The 27,735-nt window shown below is 38.8% G+C and overlaps 1 protein-coding gene across 9 annotated transcripts in view; it reads left to right on the top strand.

Moving 5' to 3' along the window:
• Positions 1-27,735, top strand: part of BLNK (B cell linker) — a 105,525-nt gene that overhangs the window by 59,605 nt on the left and 18,185 nt on the right. For 7 of the 9 annotated variants that reach the window (XR_012764283.1, XM_075423500.1, XM_075423503.1 and 4 more), the window contains 8 exons: positions 13,381-13,446; positions 19,947-20,003; positions 22,033-22,082; positions 23,065-23,105; positions 23,969-24,125; positions 25,342-25,511; positions 26,026-26,107; positions 26,863-26,943. Coding sequence is in view for 8 of the 9 variants with exons in the window: in XM_075423500.1 (XP_075279615.1) it covers positions 13,381-13,446; positions 19,947-20,003; positions 22,033-22,082; positions 23,065-23,105; positions 23,969-24,125; positions 25,342-25,511; positions 26,026-26,107; positions 26,863-26,943 (704 nt within the window). In the remaining variant the exon portion in view is untranslated. The remainder of the gene's footprint in view (positions 1-13,380; positions 13,447-19,946; positions 20,004-22,032; positions 22,083-23,064; positions 23,106-23,968; positions 24,126-25,341; positions 25,512-26,025; positions 26,108-26,862; positions 26,944-27,735) is intronic. The other 2 variants (XM_075423502.1, XM_075423505.1) reach the window with 1 other exon arrangement.

Below are 27,735 nucleotides of genomic sequence, written 5' to 3'. Positions count from 1 at the left end.
TCTAGGATGTTGTATCATAGGGAATATTTAATTTTTAAGAAAATGAATGGGGAATATCTAAATATTAGTTTTGCACTGTACAAAAATATTTTATGACAGTAGTTCTAATTCCTATTAATAGTGAATTGTAGCAGACTTAGAAACTTAATCTGTTTTTTCAAGTCAAAATTTAACATAGTTTATTGCATCTATGGACTTGAACAAGACAAAAGAACAAAACAAACTCAAGCAGGAAAGAAACTGGAGTTTTGAAATAAGTTAGAGAATCCTCCCCATGACAGACCTGGGCACCAAAGTCCACATCCAACTTTAACTGCTGTTCCGCCTTTTAGTTATATAGACTTGGTAGGAAAGGCTGTGCAAATACCCAGGTACTTGTACACTGCTCAGAGGTGTAGAGGCCCAAATCAGCTGTTCCACATACAAGATTTTTCCAGACCAACCCCGTTTAGTTGCTCATCACTATCTCTTCTTCACCAGTCATGGCCGCTTGCTCCTTCTCTTCTACCTGCTCTGTTCTTCTCCTCTTTCTAGCAAAAGCCTCATCTGCCTCCATGCTCAGGCCCCAAGGGCTAAGAGCTGTGAAGATCTTCTGGGACACCACCCATGGCCACTTCTAGCAGCCTTCTGTCACAGCTTCCAGTTTCTCTTGACAACTTTCCACTGCTCAGTAGCACTTTGTTACGACAGCAGCTTTTGTGGTGCACCTGCCTTTTAGCCCCACAAAATATAGGTGGGATGTAAGGTCACGTGAAATTGCAGTGCCAACAGTATGCAGTCTTTAAAGCTGAATTTCAGAAGCATGGGGGAAAAAGAGGTCACCAGCTACATTTGCCGTGCTGATGAGTACAAACAAAAGTTCTTTCTGTAGGGTTGTTAGGTCCAGTTTGCCATACAAAGCACGGGATTGTGATTAAATGATAAAGGTGTATGATCTCTGTTTCCTCTAGCTTTCTGTCAGCTTAAATAGTTCATGAATCTCTCTCACCTCTGGACTTTGGAATGGAATGAGATACGAAATGCAAACTTCCCCAAATACCACTGTAAAAATCCCGTCCTTCACCCCCAGTGTGACTTCTCCAGTCATATCCTCCTGTTGCTTCTCCCTCTGCCCTTACTTCAGCCTCCACCCCATCTGTATTTGTCCTTTTTTCTTCCCTTTTCTCTGCACAAGATTTTCATTCTAATAATCCCTTTAAAGTGGCTTTTTTTCTTGCTTATTGTGCTTCTTTCAGCTTTGTCATCCTGCCTGGACCAATCTCCATGCTGCCCTAAAAAAACCCAAAAAACCTCCCCAAAACACTACTTTTTTTAAAACCGAAGTTGCTGCATGGTAAATTATTCTTATACAGCATTTCCTTCCTATGATGCTGTTTACAGAAAAGTGTGTTTAAAAGCGTGACTGTGATCTACCTATGTTTTAAATGAAAATATGGACAAAATGATGCAGTGTAATATTGAAACTATAGTGAAAAGCCCTAATTTAATCTCTGTATGTAGGTAGTGGTGTAAGCATAGTCTGTTCACAGGATCAGCTATTTTTATACAGTACCTATAGTTTCACTCTACTTGTGCTGATAAAATTGTTCAGTCACTGGCATAGCTTATTCCACCACTGCCTCATATGCACTTTCTTCCAAATAAAATTAGGTCTTCTAGTGACATTACCAAAATAACTGTCCACAGTAGGAGCATTTGCTAACTATAGCAATCACAAATGACATCGTCTTAGGCCTATGACTGTGTGTTATTCAGCAAAAGATAGTAATATAGATTGCATCTAAATACTTGGGTTGTTTTTTTTGTCAAATAATAAATTACCAATAGCCAAGCAAATAACCCAATAAATTAATTTTCTTGGCCATGGGGGAAAGAAAAAAAGCATTCCAGCAAACTTGGCCATTTTTCGTTGTTAACTTAAAACTATATCCTATACAGCTGTGCAGAGTGCTAGATAGTAATCATGATATGACATTGCAGATACTCAGTGATATGTTGATCATAGAACAAAACAGTTCTGTTCTACAGAGTCATTCAAAACCTACATACTGCACATTATGTTATAATGTGATAGATGCTTTTCTTTTGGAAGGCAAATATGACAGTTGTAAAATGTTGCAAGAAAGCCCTCCACACTGTTATGGCTTGTGTTAGCCATGACAGTGTCGGAAAGCAACATTAGATTATCGAGGTGGGCAGGAGAGGAGCTCCCACAATGGTAGAAATTTTTATATAAATACCTCATCTCTTTATTTGAAAAGTGCTGTTTTCAGTGACTTCCTTTCTCGCCTTGGAAGATGCCTCTGATCTGAGAACTGTCTGATAGTCTTTGGAAGCAAAGCTCTTGTAAGTCAACAGCTGAAAAAGTTAATCAGGAGTAATGGAATCAAGTTTTAGTTCTCCTTTTGGTGAATTTAGTTTTGGAAAATCATTTAACCTGATCAAAAATCCTGACTAGCCATCTTCAGGGTTGTAACAGGCCAGACAAGATATGACTGGAACATTTTAAAATAGCCTAAGAATTCCTTTGGTTTTGCTTTCTGTATAAAGGATGAGTGAAATCAAAAGTGCAGGCAGTGTTTCAACACTGCAGGCAGTTCCAGCATTGTGACCAAACCCAGAGGGAAAAACAAGATTTCAGTTATCTGCAGGACAGAAACTGAAAAAATGACAACTTGTAGAGTTTAGACCATTCTTCTTAACATTCACAATATTACGTTAACTGAAAATTTTGACATTTCAAAAATTTGAATGCTTCGTTTTAGTTTGTTGGACCACTATAGTTCAGGATGAAACTATGCTTCTCCACTGTAGCACATTACTGTATGCACACCACGATGAGGAAAAATTGTGACCTGCTCTGATGTATTTAATGTAAATGCCTCAACACTACTTCTTTCATAGGTGGAGTCTGACTGCAGAAATCGGTTAAAAGTAATTATTAGCCATGTTCAGTTGGCTAAATCATCTTTTACAGATGATTTATAAGTCCCTGATCATTAGAACAGAAAGAGCATCTCTGCTTACTATGTAGTTTTTTCTTACATGTTTTATGTGGTTTTTAAAATGATTGCTGCATTAGAGGACTGATTTTAGTTTTATATAGCATCTTTTATAGTCTAAGTACAATATGATAGATAAGCAAATATTTCTTTTAGGAAGAAAATATCACTGGTTTTATGAACTCAGTAGAGGAGAATTGGAAAACTGATGGAAAACACTGGCTGAAAGTGACAGTGTTTTCTCATTTGGCTGTAGGGAACCATCTTTTCTATGAGGAAAGGCTGAGGGAGCTGGGCTTGTTTAGCCTGAAGAAGAGAAGGCCAAGAGGGGACCTTATAAATGGCTATAAATATCTTAAGGGTGGTTGTCAAGAGTATGGGGCCAGACTCTTTTCAGTGGTGCCCAGCGACAGGACAAGGGGCAATGGGCACAAACTGAAGCACAGGAAGTTCCGTCTGAACATGAGGAAGAACTTCTTCCCTCTGAGGGTGATGGAGCACTGGAACAGGCTGCCCAGGGAGGTTGTGGAGTCTCCTTCTCTGGAGATATTCAAGACCCGCCTGGACAAGGTACTTTGCAGCCTGCTGTACGCAACCCTGCTTTGTCAGGGGGGTTGGACTAGATGATCCCCAGAGGACCCTTCCAACCCCGACCATTCTGTGATCTCAGATTTTTGGTAGATTACCTGCTAGCAACAGAAGTTACGCTTTAGAGAAGAACAAGAGAGAGTTCCTGTCTCCTGCCAACTTGGGCATTCCTGTAGAGAAACTGCCTGGGAGAGGGAAAAATCTTGTCAGAGAATGGAAAAGGAAGTACTGGGCCACAAAGGACAGCTACAAAAACATGGTGAAAGTTCAGTTACAGGGGTTTTTCCGTTACTCTTATTCATGCTGAGCAAGTATGAACAGAACCAATAATGCAATACTTTAAGACAAATTTTGGCTTTGCAAAAAGCAATGCAAATTTATGAAAAACTTAAAATTAGTGATTCTCTTACACTGAGTACATGTAAGAAGTTATCTAGAACCTATATACACAAAAGCTTCTGTCTTGGAACCACCTTAGTGACTTGCAAATATTGGGCAGCGTTAAGATATCTCAGGTTGTTTTGTCTCTAGGAGTAGGGTAATGGGAGTGTTTAAAGTTTAATGCCATATCTAGAAGCTCTGCTCTGTTTTATTTGGCTGTCAGAGCACTATTTGGTAGAGCAAATGCAGACCATTATGCATTACAAATGTGCTTTTGGCTTAAGGAGAAGAGTGAAGAGGCTGTTTAGAAAAGCCTCCCATTTCACTAGTACACACAGCACCTCGCCGTCAAATTATTGAGCCCACAAAGTTTTCCAGCCCATTGAAAAAGCATCCCTTTTTATCCTTCCCCATGAACTTACTGGATTAAGATCACTACATTAGAAACGTATTTAGAAGCAGTCTTCAGTGACACAAAGACATTGATGAAGACCACACTCAGATCGTGGAGTAAATTTATTCATCTTGTGTCAGTGCTTATGTGCCCACATTAGCAAGACCTTAACACCACATTTAGGTACTTGCCTAACTTGAAGGCAGCTGAAGTTAGGTGTGTGCTTAAACATCTGGCTAAATCTTGGTCAAGCCATTACATAGTTAGACACAGACTTTTTTAATGTTCTTCAATAGGTGACCAGAACTACAATGGCAGATTTGAATTTGTGAAGGAGGCAAAAGAGGAGGAAAAACAGCACTCTTCACTCTGTTGGCACACTAAATCAAAATTAAGCCTTCATCTTTCTATGTTCAGTTCACTCAGTTTTCTTACTTTTTCATTCACTTTCATGTCCTTCACCTGACTGTAGCGCGCTTTCAATCTACATGCCTGCAGGAATGACAGAAATGTTATCTCGCCTTTCAAAAAAAGCTCATAGAATCATGACTAATGTTACCGCTGACAGGTGGTAATTTTCTGGGTCCACACCAAGTCCTGTCTTTATTCACTTCCCTGCAATGGCTTTGTGTTTCCTCTTTTTGGTGAAATATAAAAACCACTTTACTCTCTTGAATTTCTGTCCTTGCTCTCCTTCAGCTGCCAGGCTGTAGGGTACTAGTCTTTCAAGGAGGTACAGAGCTCAGTTAGTTTTAACTGGAGCTGTATTTTAGAATAATCTAATGCATTTAGTTTCTCTTTGCTGCTTGCAAACCATTCACAAAAATGGAGTAGGCCTTGTGAATGTAGCTTGTGTGGTTTTTTTTGTTTGTTTGTTGTTATGCATCAGCTCATATCCAGACAGCTGGTGCATAAAAGGGATCAGTTAACCAAAAGACTCAGAACAGAGCAGGTCAGTTACAGAACAGAAAATACTTTTTGCTCTTTGTGTTTAGAAGTGATACACAATACTCACTTAGCATATCATAATAGCTAATTTTTCTCTGTGCTACTTGCAGTACCACGATTATCCATTTGGGATATAGGGAAAAGCAAGCTGAATAAGAGGGGAGAAGTGTCCAAACCTGAAATGCCTTCAGCTTTTATTAAGTATCTATATTTTAAAAAACTATACAAAAAAGTGCCTGGCCGTCTCTGCTTTCTGATACTCAAAACCAGCTGTGAAGTCCCTGCAAGCAGTAAAGAAAGGTAACAGCAATCAGGCCTACTACTCTGCTAAATAAAATGAAAAAAGTAATTGCAAATAGTGTACAATTTAAACACATGAAATCTAACATAGTGTCCATGCATACTCAGAACAAGCCTCAGCGTTAATCTAAAATGAGGAAAACGTTGCACCAAGCAGTTGGTGTCATTGCTAGGGCTTTGGTTGTCTCAGCCCCACTGATAAATCTGCATAGGCTCTTTCAATGTGAAGAATTCACAGTCCCTTCAAAGTAATTATATTGTTAATTTCATGTTAGGGCTGATTTGTGTCAAAGATTTATTATGCCTTTACATGCTAAATATTTTACTCAGGCTATGTTAGTACTTACTAGTACAAGAGAGATTGATAGCTTGTTTGAAGATTACGCAGAGGGCATGTGAAGCTGAAAAGTGTAATCAATATTTAGCCTTTCTGGGCTTCTGTGTGTACCATGTAAACACACACCTGCTCCAACTATGGGTTTTGCCTTTAGACAAAATAGTGGATGATTGAAAAGAAAGCAGAATAGGATGTTACTCAGACTTTTTAAAAAAATCAACACTCTTGACGAAACTCAACTATTTATAGTCATTTCCTCTTGTGCATCTCATGAACACAGCAGAAGACAACTCGTTGTTCCTGCTTCCTCTCGGATAGGTGTCTGTAATTGACTTCTCCCCGTAAGCAAGCCTCTTTCAACTTTTCTTCACAGCTTTACAGATAAAGATCAAAGGCTGTGGGCCTGGAACTGATGGTTTGGTGTCAGAGGTTACCACCTCCAGCTCCAAACTTCCTCCTTTCCCATCATGAAAGGCATTGGGGGGGGGGGGGGGGGCTGCAATAAGCCCCTCGAGTGGCTATGGGGCAGTAACCCCCTATCCTACACCACCAGCAACTGAGGCGGTTTATCTCATTGCACCTCCAAGAACTCAGCAGTGTCTTTATGCATTGTACACACAGAACAGCTATTGAAAACACCAGCTCCGACCGAGGCAGCGGCTGCCAGCCCGCGTATCCCTGCAAGGCAGCTCCACTTGCTGTTGCAGGTCACATATGACATCGGGGCGCATGCATGTGGAGACCTGAAGCACCTGAAAGGGGCCTAACGAGAGGAATTAGGTGCTTTCTGTATTTGAGAATTTCCTTTTGCTTCCTGAGCAATTAGAAGGGAGGTGGAAGGTGGGGAGGAGTTGTTGTTTTATATAATTAATTAGGTTGTTTTAGATGCACAAACTAGGCAAGTAATACAAAATTACATCTTGTGAAGACACCCAATTCACAGAGATCTGTGTTCTTCTACAAAGACCACATCAGGAGCACCGTGTTAACGGAAGCCTATTGTAAGAAAGGTAGTACTTTCCGTGTTTGTTAGTTTAGTTTGAGAAGATAGTCCAAGATAAGAGCTTCAAGCTTTGCAACCTCTCTTGTGGTACTTTCACAAATCCCCTTCCAGGTGAGCGGGTTTCCCCCCTTCCTTTCCCAGCAAGCAGGAGTCTTCCCCTTTTTCCAGAAACAATAACTTTCTTTCTTAATTTGGTCACCTGCACACCTGTATACAAAACGAAAAGCTAATAGAAACACAAAATAAAGGCCAGCTGGGGAGAAGGTGGTGGAATAATTGTGCTATGAGAAGCAGTAAAAGAGGGGGCTGGGCATGCTGTTACTTCTTTAGTTTCGTGGTTTAGTGTGGCTTTTTTGAATAAGAGGTAGGTGTAATAATTTTTAATTTTCTCCTCTTTAATTTTTGGGTTTTATCTTGTAATAACTTAGCTTTTATTTTCCAAATTCCATTATACTCTTCTTCGCTTTCTGTTTTCTTTTTTGTGGTTCTTTTCTGTAAAACTTTATAGCTGAAGCAGGTTGGGGTTTGGGGGGATGTTTCTATTTTGAGTCTAAATTTGTACTTACTTAATCCCATTCTAAGTTTCCAATGCTAAGCATTTGAATTTGCGTGAAAAACAAGAAATAGCTACCTTTTTTTTTTTTTTACATGATCTGTTATGCTGCCTTTCTCTAAACAAAATTGAGGGCTACACCTACTTGCAAACTTACTTTAAGTGAGTGGAGGTAGTAATGATCTCCAGAAAACTGGACTTTCTAAATACAGAATTACAGGGTGCCCAGTCAGTGAGCAACAGATGTACCAAAAAAGATACAAGAATTGATACTGGAGTGCAAACTAACAGATTTACAGTGTGATTTTTTTTTTTTTAAATTATTATTACTATTTTGAAACCAATTCAACCTTTTCAGTTAAAGAACTAACTGCCGTTAGGAGGAGGAGAAGGAATATGCAGGTCACTTAATATTGAATGTGTCAATATTGCTTACAAAGTTTCCCTTGTAGACAATCTGTCTGAATATATCATGGTCAAAGTTCTGCCCTCCTTTAACCAAAGAAGCTGATCTCGGAGTGCAGATAGGCATTTTTCAAGAGGCACAACAGATTATTCAGACAGTTCTGTAAGTGCCAGAAATTTAAGGAGGTATAATCCTAGTCCTCCGGATAAACAGAAATAAGTACGCTTGTGATACAGAAAACTTCTGTGATTCATTTAAAACTGGTTTTTGTTTTGCCACCACTCCCTACTGATGCTGCAGTCAGCCCTGTTTCCAAAAACATTATCGGCACCACTCCCAAGTGTAAACGTATACATCTGTGCTCGCAGCCAGATGCACTGAAGTGACTGTGCCCCGTCTTCGCACCCCGGAGACCACACAATATGTTCTTACAGCAGAGGGCTGGCACTTGCTATGGGCTGTCCCTTGCCACAGGCAGCTGTGCAGCTAGAATGCTGGCAAGCAGAGTGTGCACTGGTGGCCCAAGGTGCTGGACCCGCTGTGCACGAGTTGGTGACCCGTGCTAGTGGTGCACCAGGAGATCCCTCTCTGTTCCCAGGAGCAGGGGGAGGCCGTGGCCACTGAGGAGCCATTCATGCCCTCTGCTCTGAGCCATAATATACATATTCCCATAATACATTTCTGTAAATGTTTTCACAGACTTACAATACCAATAAATACAATTTCTCAAAAATTAGTCTAAATGGTGGGAGAATTCCTTATTGTATAGATCTGTCTGAAATTAAGATGGACTCCTCTTTCTCAAGCCTGAGGACTCTGCATGTCATCAAAAACATCTGAGTTGAGAGCTTATTACACACTTTATTCTTCTTCATGTTATTTATATTTTTCTCTTTTGAAAAATTTTTAACTTTGGAAAGCTTTTGTAGGATAGCCCATATGCAAAAGAGCCAAAAGCTTCCAGCTGATGTTTGAGAGCAGGGATGTGTCACAGGCCAGACCCACCCATAGCCACTTGACATACATTCCTCATACGCTGAGCTGTGACCAGATCAAAGAGAGGGTGGTTTTGTTTCATTTTGTTTTATCTTGAGGCAGCTCTGCCAGTCCTTGAGCACAGCTAGGTATATTGTAACACAGCAAATCCTTCTTTCAGGGTATATTGTATTGGCAATGGTAAACCTTTTCGTCTTTCTTTGCATTTGTATCACAGCTAGTGACCCATTTGTCAATAGGTCTGATAATCCTGAATTGCTGGAGGTCAGAACGGGTAAGATACGAAAACTAGCAACACAGGGTAAAAAAGTGTTTCCTTCTAGGATTCATTGAACAGTCTTTTTTGTTATTCCTTCAACATGTAGAATTTCTAATGTATTTGTAAGCAACCTAAAACTCTTTAGAAGCACCTGGAGCAAAGGCTTCCAAATTTCTCACCTGCAGAGGTTTGAAAATCTATTCTGTGTGCAGTGAGCTCCTGATCAAAGGGTCCAAGCCAGTCTATGCATGTCACAATTAAACTGGATCTCAAAATAGCTGTCTGTTGCTAAAAAGTGCTTTCAAAGATTAATGGTGACACAGACTGCACCTTTATCTGCAAGCCTGATTTCACATAAAAAGCTCTCTACCAAGTTGAAAGAAGAGTTGTTGCTTGTAGTTAAGAAACAAGTCTTAAGTTTGACCTCCTAATAATCTTAAATTACATGCAATGCAAGGTAAAACTGACATTACTTATTATTTTCATTTACAGTATTAGCTGGTCGAGGTCCTTGAATGTTTCTAATATCTGCTCATCCCAAGAGAACAACTAGGGAATAAGCATTAGCTGGTAGCGAGGTCTTGACTCAGACATGGTGTGAAGAAAGAAGGTTGTAGTTATGTACCTGAAGCAAGGGCTGTCTATGTTGGGCCACGGTAGCCTCCATTTCCTAGATACTCTCAGGGCTGCTGCTCTGGTAAGTTCCTCCCACGGTGAGCCTCTTTACTTGGAGTATTGTCTTAAGTAAAGAAAAGTATTTGAGAGCCAGACAAGAAGTGTTTGAGAGCTAGTCGGATAAGCAGATCCAGGCAAAACTTTAAGTGTATAAACGCCCTTCTGTGCTTCACTTTCTTTGCTGCTCTGGAATGGCCTTCAGGCTTCAGCTTGAGACACTTAAGGTTTGGAGAATCCTCTTACTATAGGCTTCGCTATCTGCCTCTCATCTTTTCTACTGTTTCTCTAAAATCACAAGTCAGATAGACAGCTCTTTGTAACAAACTTGTCAGTTGTAGCCTATTGTATTGGTTGGCACCTCAAGAAATCTCAGCCTCTAGCTAACTGGGCAGACCAGTTTTTGCAGCTTGTTCAACTTCACGGGTCAAAGAGGATTCCACTTGGCCTGGAGATTATCCGTGCTTGATGGCTGCCTACACTTACCACTATACAGTACACTGGTTATCTGCTTACTCTCATGGGCTTGATACAATTTGCCAGGAGGCAACAAACTAAGTATTCTAGCAACTCCTGTAATGGCTACATAACTTCAAAAACTGAGAAAATTAACACAAATACATGTTAAATACTCCCTAATTTATCACAGTTTGTAATTAGAAAATGAAATGGCTCCAGAAAGAGAATGAGGGATAAGAGAGGCAGAGATTTTTAGGAAATTGAATTAGGTGAAAATGGAAATGTTTTGACTGCAGTCCATCTGCATGGGAAAAATAATTGACTGCACCAGTAGTGGCACATATGATTATCTCTAATTTAAATACATCTTTTTTAAAAATGGAAATGTGTATTAAAAGGCTCTTTTAAACTATACCCTTCTTCAGTGCACATGGAATACCCATGACAGTCTAATCAATTCACCAAAACATGATCAAATCAAAAGCAAACTGTTCTGGGTAGTTGTAGTTATAAATTTTGGGGTGAGTTTTATTTGTATGTTTGTGGATTTTTTTAGAGACCGAAGTGACAATATAAACTAAAATGAGTCATGTGAAACATTAAACGCCTTTTTTCAAAATAAAGCTCTAGTTTTGCTATTGTAAAGATATATTCATGTCAGAGATTAGCAATAAGCAATATTCAGATCTAAATCTACAGTTAGATTTTGTTGTTGTTGTGGGGGTCCTATCTCTAGCAAACAACAAATACAGGAAGAAAAATAACTGATGCTTACCCACATTTCTAATTAGACTGGCAAGCCTTTTTGAAAAGGACACAAATGCAGACAACCATTCTCCCCATACTAGAACTAAGCCATTTAAATCTCATCTCTTTCTTTTCATTCCTCATTACTTTTCATTTATAGACACTGCCAGGTGCCAGCTGGGGCACAAGACAGAAACAGTAAACTGCAGAAGATGGCTATTTGTGATGTCTCAAGCATAACCAGAAGCTGAATCTGTTAGGGGGGGGGGGGGAAAACCCCAAACCCCACTGAAAAGCAGAAGTTCTGAGATGTTCACCCCAGATTTGCAGATACATTGAATCTGGTTCGTTTAGATAATCATCCAAGCTATTCTTATAGATGTAATGCATTGTTGCAGGAAATCTTGAAACATTTTGCTGTGCATCTGTTTCTTGCACCTATAAGTAATTTATTTTGTTTATATCAGCAGGTAACACTATATCCTTTTGCTGTAAACTAATAGTATGAGCTTTGAGCAAAAGTTAAAGATGTCCTTGTGAATTATTTGTCAGTTATTCTCATGTTTGTTATTTTGAAGTTGTTTTTTTCTGAGTTCAGAATCTAAAATGAATAGGTTGAATTGGTTTTTAAGTAAAAATGGGAAAATACTTAGGCTCTAGGAATACCCATTACGTAGCCTGTCAGAGCAGGATATCCCATGATGTTGTATTACAGGGCTGCTGAAAACGTGGAATATCCTTCAATTCCAGCGGACATAATGAAAGGATAAGAATTTTCTGGTCTGTTAACAAATGTTATCAAGACTAAATTTAAGCTTTGTTATTTATTTCGGGTTTCCAGAAACTTACAAGTACTCTCTTATTTAACTGTTCTTTTTAAGCAAGTCTCAAAGTGGGATTAATTGTCACCACCTACAAGAATTGCTCTAAAATCAGCAACAGAGGTAGGAAGGTCCCTTTCAGCATAAGCCTGATACTGAACCGCTGCCTGATGCTTTGAGTGGCTCTATGTCTGCTCAGCCTGAACCACGGACTGCAGACAAATAATCATATAATGTTAGTGCAGTTATTTCCTGATTTTGTTCAGCTAATTCTTATCTAATTCATATTTTCTTTGAAAATGTTATTTTAATTTAAGAGACAGCTGTAATTACTAATGATGAAGCTGGAAGATAGTTTCTTTTTAGTGAAGCTTTATGTGTTACTCAACCTTCTGAATAATAAGATTTCGAGTTTAAAGAAAGCTTTAAAATAGGGAAAGAATACTTTGATGTTTGTACTTCTCTTTGTAAGTAAAGCTTCCAAGAGTCTTTTGGTAGCCTGATCATGCATCAGAGATGAGGTAGGCAAGACTAAAATGTGTGGAATGACTTAGGCAACTTATAATGAAGAATGGAAGGCAAACTTTTTTTAAAGCCCTTTCTGGGGAAGAAAAAAAAAACAACAAAAAATCAAAAACAAACATTGCTTTCGTTTATTGGTTGTGATGAAATCTTCAGCTCAGGTCTAATAAAAGATACTTAGTTTAGGTTGACAGGAAGAACATACTCTGAAGAAACTAAAAATATATATGCATTCTACAGAAGTTTCTAGAATGACCAGACTTCCAGCAGGTTTCACTATAAAATCAGTATTTTGCAGAAAGTTTTGTCTATGTTCCTGACATTGACTTGATTTTAGTGGTGTAGGGTTTTTAAATGTGAGAAGAGGTGGGATTCTAAATGATACTTGCTGAGTGAAAAGTGTGACATTCAACTTAAATTGTCTTGATTACAAGTAAAATTTTAATGAGGTCAGTGTGGCTGGTGAATAAAAACAATCTATGATTCCAGATGTCAGTCCATGTAACTGGAGTCCTGAGATTATGAGTTTTTACAGCTCAGTCACAGGTAGTCTAACGGTTTCTCACATGGCCTGGGCATGGGAATGTATCATTTTCCCCCTCCTATTAGAATTGCAAACACTATGGGAATGAGGTAGACTGTTCACTGATAAAATGACTTGTGTAAGGTCAGAAATCAGAGGACATTCACTTTATAGCTGTAGAGTGTTTTAAAGTCAGTTCTGAACAAAATGTTAACACTGAAATAATCTAAACTATTCCTTTAAGCAATGATGTTCTTTCCTGATGCACTCTTAAATCGATTGTTTAAACTGCACTTAATTGTATTAAGGAGAAGAATAACACAAATCATGCCACAAACAAATGATTTAGCAACTGAACTACTTATTGAACATGTATTAAGAATTTTGATGTGTGAAATATTTTAATTTATATGAATGGGTCTTCAACCACATGGTAATTTTAATGCTGGCTTTGTTTAATCTCTTACAGGAAGCTTCAAAAGATGGTGCATGACATCAAGAAAAATGAAACTGGGATAATAAACAAGTTCAAAAAGTAAGTTTGAAATGCCAATTCTAGTTTTATTAATTTGGTGAAGTTCAGATTGCTATCATAGTGTATAGTACTTTACTTTAGTGATGGGACCGTGTTATTCTAGAGGGATGTACTTCAGCGTATGTAAAGAGTCCAGAATGCAACATGCGGAATTGCTGTCAGTATTAAGAGTATCGCGAAGTAGTTGCAGAACTGGCCTCCAACAGGAGGTTGTATTTGTAGCCCTGAAAAAGAATATTTGGATTAAATGCATTTTTCTTACGTATTCTTTGGGAATGATCATCGCTTGTTACTTGGGTGTGCGCCTTTCTCCTCAGGCCGCTGTTTAGGCTACCTGGTACAATTAAGTTTTAATTTGAGCTCCACCTTGAACCAACTGGTCAGACATGATAGAATTTCCATAAAAATGCTAAGTCCTCCTCTGTTTCAGTCTCCCCCTCAGTAAGTTTGCAGATGACACCAAGCTGGGTGGGAGTGTTGATCTCCTTAAGGGTAGGAAGGCTCTGCAGAGGGATCTGGACAGACTGGATCGATGGGCTGAGGCCAATTGTATGAGATTTAAAAAGGCCAAGTGCCAGATTCTGCACTTGGGCCACAACAACCTCATGCAATGCTCCACGCCTGGGGAAGAGTGGCTGGAAAGCTGCCCAGCAGAAAAGGACCTGGGGGTGCTGGTTGACAGCTGGCTGAATATGAGCCAGCAGTGTGCCCAAGTGGCCAAGAAGGCCAGCGGCATCCTGGCTTGTATAAGGAGTACTGTGGCGAGCAGGAACAGGGAAGTGGTTGTCCCCCTGTACTCAGCACTGATGCGGCCGCTCCTCAAATACTGTGTTCAGTTTTGGGCCCCTCACTACAAGAAGGATATTGAGGTGCTGGAGCGTGTCCAGAGCAGGGCAACGAAGCTGGTGAAGGGCCTAAAGCACAAGTCTTATCAGAAGCGGCTGAGGGAATTGGGATTGGTTAGTCTGGAGAAAAGGAGGCTCAGAGGAGACCTTATTGCTCTCTATAGCTACCTGAAAGGAGGTTGTAGTGAGGCGTGTGTTAGTCTCTTCTCGCAAGTAACAGCCAATAGGACAAGGGGAAGTGGCCTCAAGTCATGTCAGGGCAGGTTTAGATTGGATATTGGGAAAAATTTCTTTACTGAAAGAGCTGTAAAGCATTGGAACAGGCTGCCCAGGGAAGTGGCTGAGACATCATCCCTGGAGGTATTTAAAAGACGTACAGATGTGGAATCTGGGGACATGGTTTAGTGGTGGAATTGACAATGTTAGGTCAATGATTGGACTCTATGATTTTGAAGGTCTTCTCCAACGTAGACAATTCTATGATTCTGTTCTATGAAACAAAACTCAGCATTACCTAACATCCTTATTCTAGTAAGAAATGCTGAACAGCATGCATACTGATGTCACGTGCATATGAGTATCATAAAATATTCATGTGTATTTATACATAGAAAGAAATTTCAGTAATTCTGCATCCTTGTCAAATGAATACACTGTTCACTGTTTCCGGTCAAACATCTATTTAAACCAATTAGCTATTTAGCACACTTTTTCTTAATGCAGTAGCTCATTTGCATTGAACTTCCATTTGGATCCGATTTTCTCATTCAAATGTCTTTCTTTACATGGGTCATTGACAACAAAAGTACTAAATACTTTTAAAAGTTAATTAGTACACAGTATCTGCACTGTTTCCATGACAACCATATTAAATTCTAGAAATACAGCTCTCGTACATAAAAGGCACATACAAACGTTGTTTAAAATTGTTTTTAAAGAGTGACCATGATGGCTCAGATCAAGGAAAAGAAAAAGTATGGTTGTAACAAGAGCTAATTCTAGGTGTATACGAAGCAATCAGTAGGCTGGTGGGAGAAGTGGTAGGGCTGTGCCAGGTCTGGCTGGGCAAGAGCTCTGGAAAGCCAGGCTGGTGTTTATGGGGCTGTTGCTGGCAGAGGAGGGGGACACACTTTTGGGAGCAGCAGCGACCACCTGGCTTTCCCATTCCCCAGGCAGGAGGAGTAACCTTAGGCTGCAAACCCTCCTTTGTGGCCTCTTTACCACAGCTGTGTTTCTGTCCACAAGCCTGGAGCAAGATTTGATGGTACACCTGATGTATCAGATTCTTGAGGTCACTTTTTTGCTTTACTCATTCTCTTTCACTCCAGCACTGCTGCAATTCGCAGTAAGTCACAGTCATGTGGTATACATACTTGTTTCCACACAAACACAAAAGCAAATTTTCCTGTAAAATGGCCCTCTTTCAGCTGCTTGGATCTTTAATTTAATCTAAGTGTGTTTTTTGTTTTTAACACAGTGTGTATGTAAATAGACCACTGTGTTCAGAGATCCGTCTCCAAAAACTCATAGTTTCACCTGGAACCAGCTCACAGGGAAGAGCTTCTAGGCTGTCAAGGTTTTTGGTGGGTTTTTGGAGGGAAGAGGTATGAGGGGGATTGATTTTTGTTGTTGCTTTCTAATAAAGGGTGGCTTCCTCCTTCACAGTAGTGGTTTAAGTGTAGTTGTTAATGTTGCAGTAGGTCCAGTTCAAATGTCTCGAGAGGAAAGCAGATGTCCGAAACAATAGAAGCATATCAAGTTTATAATCTGAAGCAACAAATTGTCTCCCACAGTTGCCTGGACGTGAATTCTGCTGTTAATCAGTATTGCTCTGACTGTGTATCCTTCCCTGAGAGGAAGTCGGGAAGGACAGACAAGGGAAAAATAACAAGAACTAAATGTAGCTGAAGCTGGGAAGGTCAGAGGTGCCATCATTAAATGTCAGATACAAGATTGCTGCTATAAAACTGCAATTCTTTGATTCTCTCAAGATTAAAAAAAAATCCACAAAAAAGAGCAGGCTCATGAAAACTCTCTTAATGTATGACTGCAGCACAAAGCTCACATTTCACCTCCCCTAGCTATAAGAATACAAATTGAGATGTAAAAAAAAATACATATAATAAACTTTCTGATAATTCTATGTATGGTTCACTTGAGTCATATTAATCTGTTCTGCAATTATGAAGATCAGAAACTTACTCTTATTTTTGAAAAAATTCTCACATTTTCATGACTTCAGAACTCAAATCTTTAACACAGCACATAACTAGACTTGCAATAAAAGCCTGAGTTGACAACACTGATAAGGATATGTGGAAGAGACACTGAACTTTGCAGAATTAGAACTGGCTATATTCTTCTGAATGTGCCCTTTGGGGGCTTTAAGTTTGATTTTTAGATGCTTTTTCTAAAAAATGCAGTTATCCAGTTGATTGCTTCCTTCATTTCAGTTATGGCATTATTTTATTAAATGTCAAGGATCTAAACATGACTGAAATGGGAAAAATTGTATTAAAAAAATTGCTTTATTTAGTGCAGATTTGGAATTTGTCTTTATGCTGGAAAAAACATTGTTTTGACTCAAATTCAAACCTATTATAAGTAGAAATAATTTTAGAGATGTCAGACAGTGTACTTGCTTATCCCAAGCCTAAAGTTGTCACACATGTATACTGTAAGACTCTGCAACTGAAACTGAAAGGAAGATCAAATACTCATGAAATACATTTGACTTATTACCAGTATTTGTTAAGACACTTCTAAAATCTGGACTGGCTCTTGATTATGCAGAAAAGAGAAGTTCTTGTATCAAGTGTCTTGCGCGCTGATCTAGTTCATTTGCAAGGTGCAGGTGGGGAGCAATACGTCTACCATCCATGTGTGTCTTAGAGGTCTGTGGAAAGCAGTCTGAACAATGGTGGTAACAGGAAAGAAAACTGCAGATTGTTTCTTCATTGCTTAAAAGTTTCTGTTGCTTAGTCCCCATCCTGACTCAAAATTTTCTGATGGTAAAAATACCGCCCACTGCAGGATCACGTTTACCTTCTTGCCCTTAAACAGTTTTGTGTGTGATTAATACTGGAGTCCCAGCTGCTGTGCAGATCATGATGTCAAAGAGGATGTCGGGTGTAGAAGCAATAGGTATAGCCAAAGTTGTATAAACAATGAAAGCTGGGGCCATTTTTTTATACTGACATCCTTGGTAATACAGAACAGGGAAGTAAGAGAGAAATCCCAGGTTTCACTCTGCAGGATGGTTGCCTATGCTTGAAACGCTGTAAAGATGTAGCACTCATCTGTAAATCATAAGCTTTACGCCTCTGCACTTTGTTCAGTGGGATGCTAGCTCCCTGAAGTCAGTGCTAAAAGTCATACTGTATATGCAGCAAAGTCAGGATTTCACCCTAAAGGTTTGGTACATGCTGACCTGCTGTGTTAAATTAGAATCTAGACATTCAGGTTACTCACCCTGTTAAAATATTGCATCATATCAAAACTTCCTTTGCAAAGCCATCAGAAATCATGGACTTCTAGTTATTCATTTAACAAAGACATCCACTTCTTGAAATCACATTTGCCACGTGACCTGAAACATGGAAAGAAGATGCATCTTCATCTAATCTGGTCTACCTAGCTCTTTAGCTGGGTAAGTTTTTACTTCAGATAGGTCTGGTCCATTTTTCTATACCACTTATAACTTAGGCAGTAACTTCAGGCAGAAAAATAGAGTTGTGTCACTAAATGTCTCTTCAACCTGCATAGCTGCGACTAGAAGACATCCATGATCAAACCCTTGGCAGAGGTAAAAGTGGTATGTTATGGATGAAACAGTGAGAGAAAAGTACTAACATCAAGCTGTACCACACTTAAAAAAAGAAACCATGGAAAAGTATAATGCTTAATTTTAATTGTATTCTGAAGAAACATGAATGTCAATATAATGTTTTGAATTCCAGGATTTTCATTAATGTAACAATATTTCATCAAAGTCAAGATAAATGTCTCAGCTATATGCGATTTCACTTCCACGGCGCATTGTAAAGAAAATGTGCAAAAGAGTAATAATAACACTTAAAAAAAAAAAAATCCAGATTAATTTTATTTTGTACAATTTCCAGATACTTCCAAAGCTGTAACAAACTACTCCATGAAGTCATTTCAGCTCATGAAAAGTTTATCTGTCAGATGGATTGCACCTGTTTAGAACTCTGAAAAAGTTTTTGGCAAAGTTCAATTAATTCATCTTCTAATCACAAGTGTGATGATCTAGTGCACTTAGGACTACTACATGCTATAAATACCCAACTCAGTAAAGATGTCAATATCATTTTTGTAAGACTTCAGTTAAAATGGTTCATCAGAAGGGAGTGGACTTTGTACAGAGCTAACAACAGAAAAAGTGAAGGACTCTTGAACACAAAGATGTTTTAGGCACAGCTTAAATGCTGGGGGAGGGAGCAGAAACACTAGCGAGGAAATGCATCTGTGGGAGAATTAAGTGCTACGCATGAAGGGCTACTACTACATATGTTTGGTTACTTTTCTGGGTGTAGCCTGTAAAAACAAGTGTTGCTAGAGCAGCATACCCAGACTTCTGCTGCAGTTTATTTAAAAATTCTCCATTTAGTGCAGGAAAACACAAAAATGTGCTATGACCTCAAAGCATGTGATTAATATTTGCAATTCTTACAGGAATCCTTACATAAGGAAAGTTAAGTACGTGCCTAAATGTTTTGTTGGATCAACCTCGGCATGCTGTAGAGGGGAAATCTCAGAATACATTGGGGTTTTTAAAATGAAATAGATTATTCTCCTGAAAGTTATTATGAATTTCTGTACAGTGCATTCTGTTCTTGTGTGAGCAGCATCTAGACCCATTACATTAAATGTCTCAAATGCTACCTGGTTATTTGTTGAAGCTAAAATGTTTATAGTAAGATGTGGTTTGTTGCTTTTAAAACCTGTAAACGTACTCTCAGAAATGTACTTGAATTTTATTGAGTCCTTTAGAACTGAAATTTCTCAGTGATATTTCAAAATCTCCACAGAATTACTTGTTTTCTATTAATTTTAGAAAAATACTAGTCCCATTAAAGTAAATGTAAACTTGAGTTATTTAACTGCGTTCGATCACAGCTAACGCAGAGATATTTCACCAACTGTAACATGTCCAGAACAGAGTAGCGCTAGAATGTTTTACTTGGAAATTGCATTTGCCATAATTTTAGATAACTTTGTGAAGAGATATGTTAGGAAATCATTCTGTCCTCTACATAAATATGTATTCTCAGTTGGATATACAGGATGGAGTCAGTTGTCACTCTTGCAAGCTTCTATGTGGATAATTACGTCAGAATCTGCAATATGTTCGTCAGCACAGGCGTTACGTCTTCTGAGTTTGCATTGTTGTTTGCACACTCAGTGAAGTTCTGACTCTTGTAAAGCGAAGCTCCAACTGACTTCAAAAGAGCCTGGATTTCAGTTCTGACACTCAGTAAATCATACCAGTACAGTGAGAATTATTTTTTTAAGTGGATTTGAATTTTAGAATAAATAACATATTTGAAGAGATTCTAGCAAATATAGATGTGGCCGCGAACTGTTTCAGCTCTGTGACAGAAACATTATTTCTTTTCTTCTATTGATATTCAGGTTCCAAAATGAACAAGTGGCCTTAATTTGCAAAACTGGGAAAGATACTTGGGACCGGTATGCTATTTCAGAGCTGCACAACAGCATGATAGGCTGCTTAGACACAGACCTCTGTTCTGTGCTTTGTATGCTTTCGTTATAACATATTTACATTTTCTGTCAGGGCCACTGCCAGGATTTACAGGGCCTGGGACAAAGTGTTGAAGTCTTCTGCTTAGCAGCTGGGAAGTGTATGATGTGGCTTAAGCCACATACTTCACGCTGTGACCCAGGCAGCCTCTTACTGTTGCCTCAGTTCCACTATTTTCCAAGTCTCTGCTGTCTCTGAACAACTCACAACAGACATGTTGCAAAGTACATTAGTAGATTTTGGCCTGCCCTCTCTGAGACCTGAGATCTGCCCTGGCAGTGACCCTGGATTTTTCTTTCTAACATGCCTGTGCTAACCTGGACAGAAGACAACAGCAGGGCTGTTGAGAATGGTTTTTCATTTACTGTTCATACACTAAGTTATATTATGCTGCCGGCAGTTAAAGACTCGGAGGCGACAGCTATCCACCATTAGTGTTGTTAGTAACAAAGCAGGTAAACACTTCAAAAGCAATGTGCTTAGATTGTTTTTGGGTTGGTTTTGGGGGGTTGGGTTTTTTGAGCTTTAGCAATGCCTGCACCATTTAGTTATTGATTCATGCATGTGCATTTTTTTGGTGACTATCTGAACAACAGAATTCTATTAATTCAACTTAAAAGTAGCCAAAGCATTTCTCAAAACAGACAGGAAAAGTTTGTAAATTGATGTGTTTGGTTTGCTGGCATGCTGGCACTGAGTTACACTGGCACCTGAAAAGTGACACCTAAGCAGCATGCTCAGGACCTAAATACTGAGTGTCAAATTCCTGTGGTAAAGCAAAATCACAGAAAAAAACACTATTTACCAGAGATCACAGGAAAACATTTTGAATTCTTTGTGGACAATTTTTTTTGTAAATAATTTGCTTATTTTTTGCCAATGAATTTGTTAGGACCTGATTGAAAAATGAGTGAAGCCATCAATTCAGTGGACAGAGATTTAGGTGCATGGTGAGGTCTCATCAGTGCTACAGGGACGTTGTCAGAAAATGTTCAAAAGTCATTTTGCAGAGTCATTTTAATGTAAATTGTGTTAATGTCTTATGTGACTGAAAAAAGCAAAGCATTTTTTTTTTCTCTTCAGATGCAACAGTCTGGCCTCTGAAGTCACATATGCACCATTCATTTTGACTTTGAACCCAAAATCTTCTCTTTTTTTACAGGGTAATGAAATAATTGGTATATCAACTGACTGTAATTCAGTGTCTTCTCTGGATAGCTGCAATTTAGCTAGCGGGAGCGTACATATGGAGTACACACATATATATGTGTATACATGTTACATATATGTATACTCCTGTTTGCTAAATATATATACATGCACATATGTATATGTATAGCCACAAAGATCTTTTCAGTATTTCTACAAATTATCTTTTGATTCACTTGGTATTACAGATGCCATTATAACAGTATTTACCAAAAAAGGGGCATAACACCATAAAAAAAAAAAGAAATGGAAACAGCATCTGGCCCTGAGAGACCTGGTATGCATTTAAACATTAATCTGAAAATAAAGTGCATGCAAAATGATAGTCATAAAAATATGACTGGAGAGTTCTGCACCTTTCTTATGCCATAGTCTTAGCAAAGCCTCTGTGAACCTGAACAGATTTTCATCTTCAGATAGATGCGCATTTATCTCTGACCCCTATATTATCTGTTTCTGCGTTGGAAATTAAAAGGAGGGTAGGCAAGCAGGCTGCTCTTTCAAAATATGATCTTAGCAAAAAAAAAAAAAAATAAAAATAAAATCTTGGGTTAGATTCTAATTTCTTATCTGTTTCTTGCTTTTCAAAGCATTCTCCTGCAGCTATTTGCTAAGCATCTGTGATGGTAATCTGTATTTCTTCAGTTGCAGGTATCTTCTGTTATCAGCTTTTTATGTATCTGGCTAATGCTCCCTTCTAGTGAATGTTACTTATTAGATTATAAATGTAATAATTATTGTTTACAGGCTAAAAAAAAGACCCCCACCAAGTTTACCACAAAGGGATTATGCTTCAGGTAAGGCTGTATTAATGTAAATTTAAACTGCATGTCTGTGTATATTTGATACCTATACGCCTAACAGTATTTCAGCTACACATTGCCTGTAAGTTGTTTTTAACGAGAGAACAGTATTCCATTATGAACTACTCTGAAGGTAGTTCGCACCTCTGAAATGACGCAAGCAAAACATGGCAAGTTGTCCCAGCAGGAAGAAAGAGTAGCAAGTAGCTACTCTTTCCAGAATGATATTTACCAGGGTTCTGCATGTAGGCTGCTCTAAAAATGGAGGAGAATTCACATACAGTCCCTCTCTGCCAGAAATTGTGATGTGAAAGTAAAGAGGGAAAAAATTGGAACAAGTGGAGCATCACAGATTCAGAATCTTAATACTATTAATGTGACAATGGTGACATCATGAGTTATATTAGAGGTAGAATGATATTTCCTTATCATGTAGCACTGCCTGCGAACTAATTTATGTGCATTTTTACAAGTTAACAGCTATCTTGTTAAGGAAACAACACTGTGAAAACTGAAGAAAAGAGGGCAGAGTTTGGAAGTTGTTAGATAATTGTTCTATGTTTAACATAAACACTTGTAATTAGTGTGCTGTCTTGGGGCTTTAACCGAGAAACAAGAAAGTGCAAGGCCCAGAGGTCAGCAATAGTTCTGCTATGTAGCAATTGTTACTCCTGCTTAAAAATGAGATGTGTTAGCAGGACACTTTGGGTAAAGTGCATGCTCTGCTGTTTAGACCATGTGTAGTTTGCCATTTTCTAATGCTTTTCCAACAGCTCTGAAACAATTTACCAAAAACAGGCAAGCAGGCATTTAATTTACTCTTCAGTCCAAACCAGATGTGTTGTTCTGAACTGTTTATGAAATTTTGACCACTTTTTTCAACTGAATATGATAAGTACAGATTGAAAAAAGAATCTAAGATAAGTGTTTATGTTCACTATTCCATCTCCTTAAATAACTCTAATGTTTGGTTTAGAACATGCAGACAATGAAGAGGAACAATGGTCAGATGATTTTGTAAGTACATATTTTGCGGTAGTAGGAGGTTACTGTAGCAACAAGTTAGCACACGCAATAATAGTAAAAGTTTATTTTTGAATCATCTACTTGTGGTAGAACTTAATAGTACTGAAATGTTACCTTGTTTTTTACATCAGCGTTATTTAAAAGTAGCCACTGATTTTCAGCTACCTCAATTTTTTTGCATTCAACTTAGAAGTACACTCAGAAGCACTGTCAGTGGTAGCCATGGATGCTAAGCTTTTTGAATAAGTAAGCGCGTGGCATCAATTTGAGGGACTTCTCAAACTAAGCAATAATTTCAGAAACCAGTAAGGTCTTCCATTTGGGAGAGGGAGGGTGGGAGAACTGATGAGGGGAAAGCCACTTGTTCCTAAAAATGAAAAATTTCTGATAAGAGTTTTAGAGAACATTAGAATGAAGCAAGTCATGGTCATTAGTCATATAAAGTAATGGTACAACTATCAGCCTCAAGTGACTAGTTTCCTTCTGGAGTTAGATCCTGAGTACCCTTTTAATAGGAAAGGGAGAGGAAGTGACAGGACACATCAAGAGTCACAGCTGGAACTAGGAAGGAACTGTCCTGTGAAGGGAAACAAGATGTTGGTCCATAATTTGAATACTAAGCTCTTGGTGTGAAAGGACTCCTTGGAGATAGCTCCAGGGAGGATCAGAAGGGGGATGAGGTGGGAGTGCCTATTGGTTTAGAGAGGGAGCACTAAAACGGAGCGTAATGTGTCCTTTCAAGGATACTTTCTCATAGTTAAGTTAATTGCACTCCTGCAAGGATATTTGTCACACACTGCTATGAAGCCTTAAGTACGTTATGAGATTAGAAATGGGAAGTTCTGTCTTTCTAGGACAGTGATTATGAAAATCCAGATGATCACTCTGACTCTGAGATGTATGTGGTCCCCAGTGAAGAGAATCCTGATGACAGCTATGAGCCACCTCCAAGTGAGCAGGAGAAAAAGAAGATTCCCTCCGCATTCCCTGTTTCTAGGGGTGAATACGCAGGTAGTTATGGAATGGTTGACTATGCCAGCTTGATAATTGCTTATTTATCTGTACCAGAAGAGAAGTGGCCTCAAATGGGCTAACCTGTCCTTTCCTCAAGAGTTTGCTTTTAATTCCGATAATCGGGTCTTCGGCTTTCAGCAGTATGACTTGTTACTGCAGTGTGAAACAGGTTAACATTGCTGGTAATGATGTTTAGAATTTTAATATAATGTGTTCTAGAGACTTTGATAAACATCTCCTAATTACAAAATTCAAGGAACTGTATGGGAGATATCACGAACTGGGCTCCAGATTCATCCACATTTTAGTGCAGGAATTCGTACTGAAGATGAAGCACATAAGACTAGATGGGTCCCTTCTTAATCTTTTCTGTATTTCAAATCATTATTCCAAAAGCAGTAAAATAGAGGACCAAGCAGCCCAAATATTCACTCCATATTGTCCTTCAAGATTCGTACCGAGGAGGGTAAATATCCTGAAAAACAGGACAGGATCAAGATTTTATTTACATCAGTCCAGCATAAAGGTGTGTTTTCTCCTGTTTTGATTCTTCTGAACCCTGAGCAGATCACACTGAAGTGAATGAAAGTTAGCTTCGGTTAAATGAAGATTTGAGCCGTGGGGAAAAGAAACATTGGCATGATGCCTACTTTCATTTTTGTATGATACAAGACTGTTACTGGTTATAGAATAATCATCAAAGTGTTAAAATGTCATATATGTACTCACAGAAGTTTATCAGCACTTCACCTACATGTTCTATGAAAAGGGGACGAATTTTTAAAATAACACCCCAGAGGACCTGGCATAATTTGTGTTTCAGTCCCACCCTTTGTGCTGTGTTACAGCTGTTTTTCTCATAGGTCAGACGGTCTTTCTCACTTCCTATCACCAAAGTTCATACTGGCACAGGACATACTAACTAATAGACTACACCACCCAGCCACCACCTTTTCCCCAAGGAGCTAAACAGTTCGTACAACAGCCAGTGTCTAAGCACCCTTTGCAGCCTGATACAGAGGTTGCTACCTTGAGCGATGAAATCAGATCAGTTTGCATACAAGTCTCGACATCAGGACTAGCACACACTCAGGTCTGCCTCTTGACCTGAGCTGCAGTCACAGTAAAGACTTGTTTGCACAGGTAGTAGAAGATGGTCCAGAGGCTAATGTGTAATTTTTACTAAAATTGTTGTTTTCTTCTGTATTAAAAGACAATCGCACCAGTCACCAGCAGCTTCCTCCCATCAACAAACCTCTCCCAATTACGCCAAGTCCAGCCACGTCCAAACCGAAGAAACCATCCATGCCATCCCTGCCATTGCCCTCTCCTGCTGCAAAACCAAAAGTACCACCAAAGCCTAAGGAGTGTAGTGATGACGAGGTAATGTTTATAGATATACTTGCTTTGACAGTTGATGTGACTGATGACCCTGAACCAGTCATAAGGCAAACTACACAACAGTGCCATGGCCTGGTCTCTTTCTTAACATCTATGGTACAAATCATTTTGTACATCACAAGCAGTGACCTGCAGGTATACCATGCTTATTCCTAGGGGATTTCTACCTACTTCAAGTATCAAGGAGGCTCTTTAGACCACAGAGCGGTTTCTGCTCATCCATAACAAGCTGCAGGCAGTGGGGAGAGAGTAACCTCAAAGGCTACCCCAGGGCCTAAGGGATCGGAGAGCTTTCATCCACCAGTCTAGAACTGGGGTAATTTGGTAGAGGACTTTCAGTCTTGGGGAATCTTGTTTGCATAGGATGATAAATGTCTGAAATAGCAGTCACTGTGAAATGGCAACGATTGTAAACTGCTTCCAGGGCTTCAATCCCAACAGCTTGTTGATATGACAGAGGTTTAACTGGTAGATTTTTGTCCTGCGTTTCTCATAGGATAATTACATTGTGCCAGTGGACAATGACGACGATAACTATATTGAACCCACAGAAAGCAGCATGTCACTACCTACAAGATGTGAGTTTTAGTAATTTAAGCTAATAATTATTGCCTTGTTAGGAACAACAGTGGGAAAAAATGGATCAAATTAATGTCTATTTCTAGGGTTCAAAGAGTGGAGGTGCACCTATTAAAGAGAATACAGCCTGCAAAAAGGCAGTTGGCTCCTTTGGCCCATGACAAGGCCAAAGAAAATTATTTTTAACTTATTGGAAGCCATGTTTAATTCCTGCCTTTCCCACTCAGCTGTTTCAAAGCCCAGCCCTTGTACAACCAGGAAGCTTTTCACAGTACGTGATCTCCCTCCTCATCCATGGCAGCCACAGCATTAAAATTCTGTTTGCTGAAGTGGCTCAGGAGCAGAACAAGCCTTTTTAGATTTTCAGTAGATAAAGACAGACTTTGATTCTTTTTTTTTTTTTTTTTTCCCTCTTCACTATTTGAAGTATATTTAGCTGGAGAGTAAAACTTACTATAGTCCAAAGGTGAAAAATAAACAGAGAAGAGGATGTAGCTCTGCTACATGTCAGTATCTGACATTATTGACAGTATCAAACCTATCCAGCAAGGCAAGAACATGGAATAATGTTTCCCTTTTAAAATGAGAGCTGCTTTCTGCCTCATTTGATTTGTTCGAGGTCATACATAAAGGCTATCACTTGGACCTACTTCGTATTTATTGTATAAATGTTACATTGCTAGTTTTTAATACACATGTGTGTATATACACACACACAAAAGTATGTATGCATATGAATAAAATATATTTTTAGCTCCTGTGAGCAGACTTATGAAGACAACAAAGTCAGCCCCCCCTACTTCTCCAAAGCCTTCTCTTACTTCTGATACGCAAGGTATGTGGAGTTTGTATCACTGTTAAAATAAAATAATCCAAGACTGAGTAGTAATAAATTACGCTTGATGTATTCACAACACAAACCATATGACATACTTCAGTAAAACAAAAACATGTTCCCCTTTAGGTTTTTCTGTGTTGTAGCAGTTGTTTTGCCTAGCTTGAATAGTAAATCTGGTTTAAGCATGAATAAAACTAGAACAAGTCATTTGCCCCAAACGAATATATTTTCAGTCTTTTGCTCTAGTGGACAAACGCAAATGGATCAATGCAGCAGAAATAATTACAGGACTCAGTATGTTAGTAATCACATTTCACTGTGGGAATCAAGACTCGCTACTTTAAAACTACATCAAGATTCAGCCTTAAAGAAATTCCGTATAGACTGATGTTTTGCACGTCCTGTGATAACAATGTTCCCATTTAAGTTCTATAAAGAGCAGTTTATTTGGAAAAAGAAACAAAAGCAGAAGCAACTAAGAGGAAACATATTTGCTTTTGTAAGTGCAGATATAGTTGCTTAATCTTCCTTAGCTGTGCTAACTCAGAGTTGTTTTGCATCCTCATCATCTCTAATTGCTTGGAATGTAACCTTTACAGACTGATCACAGTTCTTTGAAAGTCTTTACATATTCATTAGCAATGTGTTTAGCTTTCAAGTCATAAAGTACAAAAGTTTTTTAGTTTTTATGAATCACGTAAGATTTTGTGAGTTACTTTTCAGGCATTTGAAAATGCCCTTTTCACTCTTAGCCTTTCTGTAAATCGGTGTCGAGCACAACCAGCTCCT

This window comes from Opisthocomus hoazin, chromosome 6, assembly GCF_030867145.1.
Source record: "Opisthocomus hoazin isolate bOpiHoa1 chromosome 6, bOpiHoa1.hap1, whole genome shotgun sequence".
In the NCBI taxonomy this organism is placed as follows: domain Eukaryota; kingdom Metazoa; phylum Chordata; class Aves; order Opisthocomiformes; family Opisthocomidae; genus Opisthocomus; species Opisthocomus hoazin.
The sequence above is the reverse complement of the archived record's forward strand: the minus strand, read 5'-3'. Positions and strand labels throughout refer to the sequence as shown.